Consider the following 12,707-nt stretch of genomic DNA (forward strand, 5'->3'; position numbering starts at 1 on the left):
GGAAAATGTTTTGTGCCGATAATTAATCAAAGATTTTACAAAGATTTTTCTACATTGGCTTGAAGGAGACGATTTTAAGTATTTGCGCACTTCTAAATATTATAACTTTTGTGCTTGTTTTATTTTCAACATTGAAGAAGGTGAGAACACTTTTAATATTCGATAATCGATATCAGAGATCCAATGGTATATCGATTCTTGTATAAATTTGATCAGTAAATCACCTAACAAGTCAACTTTCCAGCTTTTCGTTCGTTTATCTCCTTACTCACCGCCTGGTCAGTATTGAAAATTAGTTAATCCTAATCGGGCCGGGATGTGTCTTTGCCTCACATTTGAATTTCAAATTTAAATTTTGTGATTATTTCATATCGTATATGGCCTTTATATGATAGAAACACATAATAAAAAATTTTAATTATTCCCACACTTCTCATAAGTGACCGACAGTTACATCGTGATATGATTCGTTAGGGTTCAAAGAAGTTTTAACTCAAGTCATATAGGGGTTTTGATAATGTTTCCAAAAATCTCCAATATATAGTTCAATCGGAAAAAGTTGCTTTAGAGCTTGTTTATTGCCAAAGTAATTTCGATCGTTCGAGTAGTGCGTCCTATGATTAATAAAAAATGTAACGATTTTTATGTATTTTGGGGTCTAAATTGAATGAATTTTGTAGACATTAGGTTTGTCTCTTTCCTTGCAGCATTCAGAATCACTTAGCTAACAGATGGTAATAGACAGTCAATCAAACAATTAATTAATTACTTGGAATAGTTTCTATTCGTCACGAAATAAAATCCAAATATCCTGGAGTTGTCTCATGATTTGTGACACTGAAAATTGTTCATCAGGGCGATGTTCGTTGTCTGCTGTCGGATATTGTGTGTGGTTATGCTTTGTGGTTAAAAAAAATTCGTATAGAAAGTTGAAATCTGGCACGCAAGAGTGATTAACTTAAGTGCGCACAGATAAAGCCTTGCAACTATGCTCTCCTCAGATGGAGGATATAAAATATTTGTCGTAAGGCGGAAAGGTAAACTTTCTCTTTCCGTTATAAATATTCATTCGAGGTGATGGATATAAAATATTCGCTCGAAAGCGAACATAATTTTATAGTTATTATAGTTAAAAAAAAAAAAACCAAAAAAAAAAAAAATTATAGTTATAAAAATATATATAATAGGCGTAGAAATAAGTTCGATCAATTCTATGGTCATATTGAAAGTGTACTTGTTACGAAACCGTGCCATCATTAACTATGATCTTTTGTTTCATAATAAAAACTTTTATGATTTCAAGGCGAAATAGTTATCGATCCATTTTCACCCATTTTCACATTTGTAGAATCGCTGATATAATATTAAATGCGATTGTATCGATCTGGATCAATGTTAATCTAGCGCAAAGGAAGACAGACGATTTGGAAAGTATGCCGCAATCGGAATATGGTCCCAGGCCAGAGTTTAAAGATCATTGCCTGGATCGCTATAACCGAAGACGGACCGACATATGTGAATTTTTGCATTTTCTAACTCAGAAAAAAAAAAAAAAAAAACATTTATATAACTTGCATCCGTCCGTTTACACTTCGATATACACTGAACGTCGACGGCTGATAAATATTTGTTAGTTATCCCGTGCAAACATTTATGATCATGTTATATGCGTCTTATGAAGCAATCAATTTCATTGCAGAGAACTTATTTCCACACTTAATACATAATATATATATTGTATGTAAAATTAAAAATTTAATTAAAAAAATTTGAAAAAATTAAGATTTTCGAGAAGGACTTTTGATAAGTTTTTGATTTAATTATAATACGATTATTACAAAAAATTATATGTGATGGGTAACGATGAAGTCTTCTTCTAATGCGTTTACAATTTTGAATATTCAATATGAGTGTAAAGTTAGAAAAACACAATCTTTGGCATATCTTAAATATGAACTTGAACTATTTCAAGCAATGTGGTAATAATTTAAAGAAATTTTTTTAATATATTTATATACTGTACTCACTCGTTAAGGACAGACTCTTGCGATGTTAAATATAATCTCAGTGGTTTTTTCGAAAATTTAAACATAAGACGTAAGAGATGCATAGACTTTGAATTGCTTTAATAATCTGCCATTTAAATACAACAAGAATTCTCATATATAAAAAGTATTTGCACGAAGTGTATAGCAAACAGTTAAGCAATAAATCATGATATTTCTAATACACTCGTATATGTATATAAATTTTTAACTTAATCTCTTAGCATTTTTTTTTTTTTTTCTTTTATAGTTATGCATCTTTTCATAAACATATATCGCAAACTACCAATTTCTTATGAAAAAAAAAAATTGTTAATACAATTCATAGTTTTTAATATAAAAATAAACAATATATAATGTATAATATAATTATATAATGGATAATGTCCAACTCTTCTATCACGAAAAACGCAAAATGCCTGATAATGTCAACATATATTGGGGGCATGAAAAAATTAAAAAAAAAAAAATCGAAAATCGATTTTAACGGTCACCTTACATATCTCGTTTATCCGAAAGCATTTCCATAAAATATATATAAAATTTTTAATTTGTTGACCAAATTTTGAAGTAAACTTTTTGTTGCTTTTTTCTACTCTTAATGCTTTTGGCGGACAAAGCATCTGCCGAGGATATTACTAAAAATCGATCCAATTAAATTGAAGTAAATTTTTCTTTCTCTCTCATATATGGTAACTAAATAGAGAACACTGTTCTCTTTTTGAATTTGAATTTTTCTTTGAATGTCAGATATTTACTTAAATAAGAATTTATTTACAATTTGCTTAGAAGAATTTAGATCGTTTTAAAGGATGTGCATTTTTTGCAAAAAAATTAAGTATACAAACTTCTTGTAGAATGTTAGCGTGTTTTATGTGTTCAAATGTGTTAAAAAATATTTAAAAAAATTGTGTGAAAATTTCCTTTTAAAAAAACACATCCCTTACGAAATGAATTTGTTTTCTAATACTGTCCGCAAAAAATAAAGACTCATATTAATGTTAAATCGTGGGAGTATATCGAATATCTGAAATATTTTCTGACACGAAAATAGCTGATCAATCGAGCGAATATCGTGCGGAAGATGAAATAAGAGCGAAAAAAGAGCGCGACAAAGGCGCTCAGAAATCAAAGTGATGTTAACAGTTTCCTTCGATTATCGTGGTGTTGTGCCTAATCAATTCCTTCCGCCCGGACAAACTGTTAACTCTTAGGAATATTTTTTATGGTATTACCCGTCGTTTCGGTGAAGCTATTCGCAAAAAGCGGTCGGAATGGATTTAAAAAAAAACAAAAAAAATTAAATTGATCATAGTTGTTGTACACAGTACGAGAGTTGCAAAAAAATGGCTCGATGAGTGTCGGTATTACAAAGAATAAGTAACTATTAGTGTCAGTTCAATGTCGTCTGAATATATCGTTCCTATCCTAGTAGTATACGGCTATCATTTAGAATAAATGTACAAAATAAATGCTTGCTATCCATCTATCGAAATGGAAAGAGATGCTGTAGCAATCTAGTAATGGCGTCAAACAGTTTGGCTTTTAAACACAATGATGTTTTGGTTTAGCCATTTCCGATTGGTAAAGGCAATGAGAAGACGTAATCATTCATTAATGAAATAAAGAATGAAGATAAGTGGTTTTAAAAGAAGATACATAGAGAACCATATGATATCCAAATTCCCTTAAAGTCTCGTAAAAAGTCGGCAAAGTTGCAGCTTTCATCTCGAAAGTAGAAACAACACATCATTGTATTGAAGCGCTTTGTCGTTCCAATTCGACCATTGTAAGATGTTCATTGTAAGGTCAGTACATTTATTTGGTATGTGAAAGTTTGAATCGATGAAACCTTAGAGCGCATTAATCGATCCCCAAGGAAATCGAAATCGGTATACTAACTTAATTATTTAGTTTGTTGCCTTGAAAACCCCCAATAACCAGCGTAATAAGCGCCCCGCTTAGAGGTAAAATTTGCCTCGCTCAGTACTCGTCTAGTGTACTGCAACATATGTATATGGGAAGAATTAATTTCAAAATGAATGCCAAAATTATATGACAAAACTGATAATACGAATAGGATAATGATTATTGACGCAATAAAAATCGTTCAAATTTGCATACAATAAAGCTTTAAGAATATCATATATTGGCTTTTTAGGAAATGCATATATATTTCAGTGCATTTGAGTGGATTCAATTTATTTTTGTTTATTGAGTTCATGCACATATGTGCAATAAATAATAGCGAGACGAATTTGTTCGTAGATGTATTCTACGAGTTTCTTTAACACCCTACATCAGGGTATATCGACTTTGTGCGAATATATGAAACACTCACTTTTTATTATATCAATGTCGAGTCAGAAAATAAATTCTGACATGAACATATTCATCCGTCTGTCTATTCAACTGTCTGTCTTTTCGGTTTTCGTCTTTTCGCATATTTTCATTTACAGGTGACCACTGTTCAAAATGGATTAGATCGGATCGTTTTGACGATCACTCCTCATACACCAAGTTATTTGCCGAAAGTCTTTGTACGTAAAAAAAATATGTGAAATTTTTCGTATTTGCCTTAACAAAAATAAGTGGAACTAGCATTTTAGAATACAATATGAGACTACAAAGTATACATACATATAAATATATATATATGTTTGATCACAAGATCCAAGTTTTACTATTTTATGATGAGAGCCGGTGCAAACTAATGATCTGACAAGTAAATTAATACATGATACATTTAGATTACGAAGACATATTCTTCGAATGTCTCTGCCTAATAAAAGTTTTCATAAAATGTAAGCCTTTACATGACAGCAAAGTCGAATTTTTAATATTTTGACATTAGGTTGTTCAGAAAATCATTTCGTTCTTTTTTTTTTACCAAATTAAAAGACGATTTTTTTCTAGTGGATAAATATAGTAATTTGAACGCTCGAATTTGATAACTGCAATCTCTCAGTGATCTTACGGATTGTTATCCGTCAGTTTGCATCAGCAAATCGCTTTGTTTTGTCCTCATCCGCTTCAACTAGCCTTCTCGAACGTCATACACCTTCGATATTAAAATTGTCGGAATGAAATTGTGTAAAACAGTCTTGGCATTCACATCTTCTCCATATCCATTGGATAATTTTTTTGATAGCGTGAACAATATTGTTACTTTCTCAATAGTGGAAAGATAAAATATGCCGAGAATGCTCGTACTCCAAACACTATTTTGTTGAATCAATGAATCTTTCTCACAAGCCAGCCTTCCTGTATCGGCCGTTAAAATATATATTATGAAAATATTGCTTAAGCCTCATCTTAGCTGTGAAAATATGCAATTAAATCTTCTTTTGGAAAAAAAAAAAACAAACGAAGTAACTTTCCGAATAACCTAATAGTATGATGAAGATAGGTGAAGAATTTTATTAGGCATTAAATGATCGGCTTCCTCTGACTGTAAAGTTTTATTTTTTATTATTGTAGTACTCGTCTTTAATATGTAATCATAAAAGGAGTAATTAAAAGCATTGTAACAATACATATATATATATATATATATATATATATAACCTTTCATAATTGGCTTAAAAAGAAAAGAAAAAAAAAATGTTATGATTAAAGACTGTTTCCCTTATACTTTTTCGGAATATGTTTAGAATTTCTTAAAATTAATTAACTTAATTAAATCTTCTGATCATTTTAACAATTATGATATAATTTTCTTTATAAGCCACAGAATATGATTCACTTGCAGTGGGCAGAACTTTGAGTTAATACGGAATTACTTTGAGATCTCTTTACATGACAAAATAAAATCGAGTTCATACTCGAACAAAATGATTGCGTTTTTAATTGAGTGGCGAAGGAAAAAGCGCATGTAGTTGTTTTATGTTGAAATTGCTTTCCTCTATGCGCAACAAGACAGGGCAGTATGTTGGGCAGCAAATAGCTGTTTATAGTGGATGCACATATTATTGAGCAGGATAAAAGATGAGCTGTGATCATTTATGAAGTATGGATGAATGTCAGAGTTATGTTTTTATATATCTGTTACTTAGCACTGGATACGGATACGGTCTGAAATCTTGGTTACCATGAAATAACCTATTGTACGGATATGCTAGTTATGCGTTAGATTGGGTAAAAATTCAACATTTACTTAAATCGTATGTGTGTGTAAATCTAAATATATTAAGAAAATCGAATCAGAAATCTTTACAAAATCTTTACAAAAAAATTTATTAAATTTATGGCAGTTGTAGTGTTCCTAGCCTCTCTATAAAATAGCAAGTGAGAATTTTATGTTTTGTTCAAGTTGCGAGTTAAATAGTTAAATTAAAAAGCCTTACATTCATTGCCTTTTTAAATATATTTTTTACCACTGGTTAGTAGTTAAATATGAGTATACTTTTAAAAATTTATTTCAGCCTTTGTAAGAAGTTTTCATTTTCTTCAAATATGTTGACTATGCTAAGAGAGTACTCGTATATTATTATAATTATTATTATTTTTTTGTGTTTTTGTGTTTTTTTTTTTTTTTTTTGTATGTGATGATAGGCGACAAAAACTAGGCGTTATTGAAATTATGACAGGTGTGTGTAATGAAATTCGTTCTAATTAAAGATTTCATGGCAATATCTCGCGATTGTTTTATTTAGCATTGGGGGACTTATAGTGCTTAAGAGAAATCGATTTTGTTACATATATAATTTCGAGAATATGCTCATATGCTTCACATGATTTCATAACTAATTCATCTAAATGTTGCGTAAAAATTGGAATTTTTTTTTCTTTATTCATTTTTCTCTTTATTAATTTTGTTTTTTTTTTTTTTTTTCTTCAACTATTTAACTAGAATTTTTTTTTTGTTTGTTTTTTCCGGTTGGGAGCTTATGGGTTTTCTTATTATACTTCTACATATAATGGTGTACTTATATGGGTGTACTTGTGTACTTTGAATGTGTTTCGATTTTGGGATATATATGTATGGATGTGTGTGCATATGTATTCGTCTTTATACTTTATGTGTTTTTGTATTCCAAGCGCCTGTATTTGTTCTAAATGGGTGTCTCTGGTTTAACTGAGTGCCTGTGAATATGTCGGTTTTGTTATTTAATTGTTTCAAAAAATCGTTGTGTATTTATGGAAAGTATGTATTATTACAAAAGAAGTTTCCGAAACACATTCGATTATATTTTCAGTTAGGTTCGAATCATTGGTTCAGCGTAGAGTCTACAATGTCGTTTATTTAAATTTTTCTTCTTCTTCTTCTTCTTCTTCTTCTTCTTTTCGTTTCATTTTGAATTGGGGATAGTAATGATCAAGGTGTATGTGTAAACGCAAAAACATCATTTGTTAAGATTTTGGCAGTGTTTTAACCAAAAATGTTCTTAGGTTTTGTTAATTATTTATTTCGTTTTTATACTCGTTCTGTCTTTCTTTGTGTTTATTCATATAATAAGTACACATAATGTTATTAAATTATTTATTTTTCTTAAGTTTTATTGCTTTCCATTTTTTCTTGTTGTGTTGAGCTTTGTATAAATAGGTTTCTCTATTAATATAAATTTATTATTAATAATATTATATTTTGTTTCTAACAATTGATTGCTTATATATATAGAAAACTACATTTTGTTTTGTTTCTTCATTTATTATATATATATACATATATATATATACATATATTTATGTAATAAATATATATATATATATATATATATATATATATTACATATATATATACACATATATATATATTCTAAAGTGCAGTCCCAACTTAAAGTATCCGTACAGTTTTCTTAGATGTTGAAAATTTCAACTAAAAAAACAAAATAAATAAATAAATAAAAATAATGGAAGAAATAAGGAAAAAAAGGAATAAATGTACAAAAATCCTAATTAAAAGAAAACACTATGGCAACGCTATTGCAGAGAGTTCGGTTTTTTTTCTCTTTCGCTATGATATAAAGAAATTTGCTCTTCATTTTCATATACATTGTATTTACATTACTAAACAAATTACTGCTGATCCATACTTTTGCTTTGCTTTTTAAGAGCCACCACCATGTATTTACGTCCAAAATACGAAGAATCTGTTATGATTTTTTTAAGAAAGAGAAAAGAAAAAGATACAGCAAGAAAAAAACAAAAAACGAAAAGAAAGCATAAATAAAATGATTTAATTTTCATTTACTCTCTTCTTTATATCATGTCAGTGATCGTTACAGATGGGTAAAGAAACAAGAAATGGAAACGTCAAGAGAATGGAAAATAGAGACACGGATATAAGCTATGAAAAAAGAGATAGGCGGAGTACGAGAGACGGAAAAAATAAAAAGGAAGCAATAGATAGATAGAGAGAGAGAGAGAGAGAGAGAGAGAAAGTCGATAGAAAATTGCTAAGAGTGCAAAATTTGATTTATTTTTTGCGTAAGAAATCCGTGTATTTGCGTGCTCGCTTGCGTACTTTCTTAAAAGCGTTGCTCAGTTTAAAGCTTTCAGTGTTATGTTGCTGATAACGATGATGATGATGATGATGATGATGATGATGAGCTTGATAGATCGATTGTGAGCATTGCTCTTGTTGCTGTTGTTGCTGTTGTTGTTGCTGCTGCTGCTGATCATACGATATACATTGTCTAGTACCCGTGGGATAATCATAGTGAACATGCTGTGCCACCGACGGATGGGAATAGGAAGTGGCTGCTGGATTAACTGCTGCCGAGTAAGTGCTTGAGTTTGCTATTGAATCGGGTGAGCGTGGTGTCCTTGGTGTCGACGAATATTGGCAGCTGCCCTGCCGTGATAGCAAATTATGCTCAGATGCTGCATCAAATGATTCAAATGATACGCGATTCGGTTCGGGTGATTGTAGCGATGATGAATGTTGACTTGATGACGTATTACCGGTTGTTTCAGTTGCACTATTAAATTCTTTAGGCAATTCATCAATTCCTAACGGTTTATCAAATATAGAGCTCGCCGACATATTTGTATAGTCATAAGCCGGATAGGCAAACGGTAAGTAATTGCCGCCATGATGAGTATCTCTAAGGCCGTTTTCTCTTTCCCGGACCTCTCCCACCGCTGTGTTTATAAATTTAACTTCATTGGCATTGCGTTCCATGCAAGAGCTAAATACAATATTAATATTGTTCGTACTTGAGGATAAATTTATGTTAGTAGGTGATAGAGGTGTACCACTACTGCATGATGAAACCGCACAAGCTCCTACACATGTTTCCGTAGTTGTAACGTTTTGATTTAGATTGGTCTCCTTACTAGAATTGCGCCGGAAGCGACTATCGTAGCTGCGTAGGCTCTCGGCCCCTTCCATGGAGGATAGAGTGTTCGATGCCGCGTTATTGTTGTTATTCGCAAAATTATTTTTGTATTGAAATTCCAAGGCATTACTCGGCTGAAAAGGATACGTTTTGGCATTGTTTAAGACACTTCCAGCCTCTTGATTACCTTTCGATAGATATTGGTGTATGTCTTCGCTTGTTATTTGTAAGTCTTGATCCAAATACGTATTGCATTGTATGTAGTTGTTACAACAGTTATTATAAGATTCGCCTTCTTGATGGAATTGTACGGTGGTGGATGTCTCATATGGTTTCGGGCTTTCACAACACTTTCGAGATGTAGAAGGGTTTTCATCTCCCCTAACACAACTTTGGGTTCTTTGAGTCCGGTGATATCGGCCACTAGCAGATTTCTCATGATGCTCTGCATTAACGTGCTCTTTTTCTTTGGTCTTTTGCGCGCCGGTGGAAGTCGATGTATTTGTCGTAGTTTTTCCTTCTAAAGTGTCGGTAGGTGATTTACTATCAGCTAAGAAACTCCAACGAATGGGCGATGGCGAGCAAGCATATTCTGGTAATTCGTTATTTAAAGCGTCCTTAGATGTTTGATGTTCAGACTTCGATCTATCACCATTTGTGATATAGTTATCGTCTTCATATATTCTAGATCGATCGAATACTGATGTCAATGAACCTATTTGGCTGTTAGGTCGGGAAGTGTTTATGGCACGTAATGAACTATAACTTGGTTGACGTTTATTCAGTTTCTTTTGACGGAAGGTTACATTCGCCGATTTAATGGAATTGTTACGGCTTAGTGACGAACGTGACCCATATAAACTAGTCGAATCGGTCTGATAGCAATAGTCAGAGGATGTGCAACAAGATGAAGGTCGCCGAGAAGTGGTACCGTAAAGATCTTCAGCAAAATATTGAGCTAATTCCGTGCGTGATGAACAACAACCAGAGATTTTACTGGCAAAGTGTTCATGAAATTCACGTTCACTTCCGCATGAAGGGTCATTGCAGGTATTAAGCGAACTATTGCAGACGTCATTGACTGAGCGATGATGTCGTTGTTGCTGCTGGTGCTGCTGTTGTTGTTGCTGTTGTTGTTGTTGTTGCGAGCAGGTCTCATTATGGGCACCAAATGAAGGCAAATGAGAATTCAGATGATCAACAGTTGAATGTTGATGTTGATGGTGTTGACTCTGTATCCTTTTGCGATTGCGATAATGATGGGAATGATGATGCGAATGGGTATGAGATGATGTGCTGCGTACGGATGAGCGTAAGGGTAAATTACGTGTTAATGTTTCGGCTATAGGTAGCTGCTGATCGTGTACAATATGATGATGATGTGAGTGACCACTACCGCGATGTGGAGAGGTACGACGACTGTGCGGTGAAGTATGCCGGCTGTGTGGTGACGTATGCCGGCTGTAAGGAGAGGCATGCCGACTGTGCGGTGAATTGTGCCGACTGTGATTTGAAGTATGCTTGCTATGAGGTGATGTATGACGACTGTGCGGTGAAGTGTGTCTACTAGGATGTGGACTATGGCTATGGCTGTGCTTGCGCTGCATTTGCTGGTGACGTTGTGTAGTGGCAACAGTTTGTTGCTGCTGGTGAAATGGCAGTGAATATTCAGTAGTGCAGTGTACATGTTCGTGTTCATCGTGTTTAAGCTTGGAAGGTGTTTGCTGTTGTTGCTGCTGTTGTTGATGTTGCTGTTGTTGTTGTGGCTGTTGCGGATGATGCATGTGCTGCAGGTGCATTTGATTATCATCACACATAATATCTTTTTCATAGCTACAATGTACGTGATGATAATGATGTTGTTGTTGTTGTTGTTGTTGTTGTTGTTGTTGTTGTTGTTGTTCGTTTTGCTGTTGTTCTTGTTGATTTTGCAAATCCTGTGTAATTTTTGGTTGCTGTTCTTGCTGGGATTTTTGTTCAGCGCTCATTGAATGTACAGTGGCAGTTTCAGGATGTGAGGCGTTCCTCAGTCAAGGCCCGCTGTTCTGGTAAGCATGTGCTTGCTGACGAAGGTGACGGCGCACAGAGACAGCGTTCAGGCCCTGGAGTGTACTTCGGTCTCCTCCTGAACAAACCTCGAATGCAGCTACATGAAATTTGTATACATAAAATACGTTTTTTACAAGAATTTTTCGAAAAACATTTTACCGCCTAAACTATACTAACTAACTCTCTATAAATAAAAAATGAAGCTATAGAGATTTAGGAAAAGGAGAGGGATGCGAAGAAGATCTATGAGAATTAATTTCAAAAGCAAAATCCACAAGTGCTTAAGTTTTCAGGGCAGATCAAATATATATATATATATAAATATAAAGTAAGTAATTCATGCACACATGCTTAAAATGTAAAAAGCTTGAAAGACAGCAAATGAATGATTTTAGTATGCATTGCAAATTGAATGATGTAGGAAAACTATGATCCTTTTTTTAAACTCACAAATAAACAAAAAACTAAATGAATAAATAAATAAATAAATAAATAAAAATAGAAATCAGACGTTTCTAAAATAATTAATAAGAAATATAAAATTTATTTTTGGCGTAACAGTGTTTCTTAAACTTTTTTCGGTGTTTTTGTAGACATTATTGGCATTTGCGGTGATGTTAGGAAAAAAAGAGAACAATAACTATTACCTTATAGTTCTGAAATGGTTTGCGGTGCTTGTTTAGTGTAGGTGATGTAAACTTAAGGCTGTGATCTTAGCTGTTAACCAAATTGAATATATAAGGTTTAAAAAGATACATACACACACGCATACACATGTATATTGCTTCAGAGTAGGTTTAATAGTTGACTTAATAATAAGAATTTTTTGCTATCTCCACTAGTTTGCTGTTAGAGACAATCTCACAATAATAAAATTAAAAATTAAAAAAAAATGATTTTCTATCTAATGTTTTGAGGTAAAAAGTCATAAATTCTCTATCGCTTGCTCGTCCGACGTAACGAAAGCTTAAATGATTAATAACACTTGCATCAGCTTTTTCTAATATAAAGAAGTATTATCGGTTTTCTCCCGTTCTCTTGAAAGCTTAAAAAAAATAAAATAAAATTTTTTTTCCATTTTTCAAAAACTTTTAACAACAAAGTGGTGCAGGTGATTAACAAACAACAACAGCAACAATTATATTTTTTAGATGTTTAAACTTTTCTTCTGGGTGTTTGATAATTAGTAAATGCCTCTGATTGTATTGCATAAGTTTGCACATGAAACAGACATATTATATATATTCAAGTATTTACGCATATACATACATATGTACGCATATATACGCATATATATATATACAAATACATATATATATATATATATATA

The 12,707-nt window shown here is 32.4% G+C and overlaps 1 protein-coding gene across 11 annotated transcripts in view; it reads right to left on the reverse strand.

Moving 5' to 3' along the window:
* Nucleotides 1-8,043: 8,043 nt before the first annotated feature.
* LOC119631317 (glucose transporter type 1) overlaps nt 8,044-12,707 on the reverse strand; it is a 76,705-nt gene continuing 72,041 nt past the window's right edge. For 6 of the 11 annotated variants that reach the window (XM_038023419.1, XM_038023410.1, XM_038023408.1 and 3 more), the window contains one exon: nt 8,044-8,137. In XM_038023419.1, the coding sequence (XP_037879347.1) occupies nt 8,064-8,137 (74 nt within the window). In that variant the 3' untranslated portion in view covers nt 8,044-8,063. Of the gene's footprint in view, nt 8,138-11,245; nt 11,475-12,707 lie in introns of those variants that run through there. The other 5 variants (XM_038023413.1, XM_038023414.1, XM_038023412.1 and 2 more) reach the window with 3 other exon arrangements.

This window comes from Glossina fuscipes, unplaced genomic scaffold (genome assembly GCF_014805625.2).
Source record: "Glossina fuscipes isolate IAEA_lab_2018 unplaced genomic scaffold, Yale_Gfus_2 1, whole genome shotgun sequence".
NCBI lineage: Eukaryota > Metazoa > Arthropoda > Insecta > Diptera > Glossinidae > Glossina > Glossina fuscipes.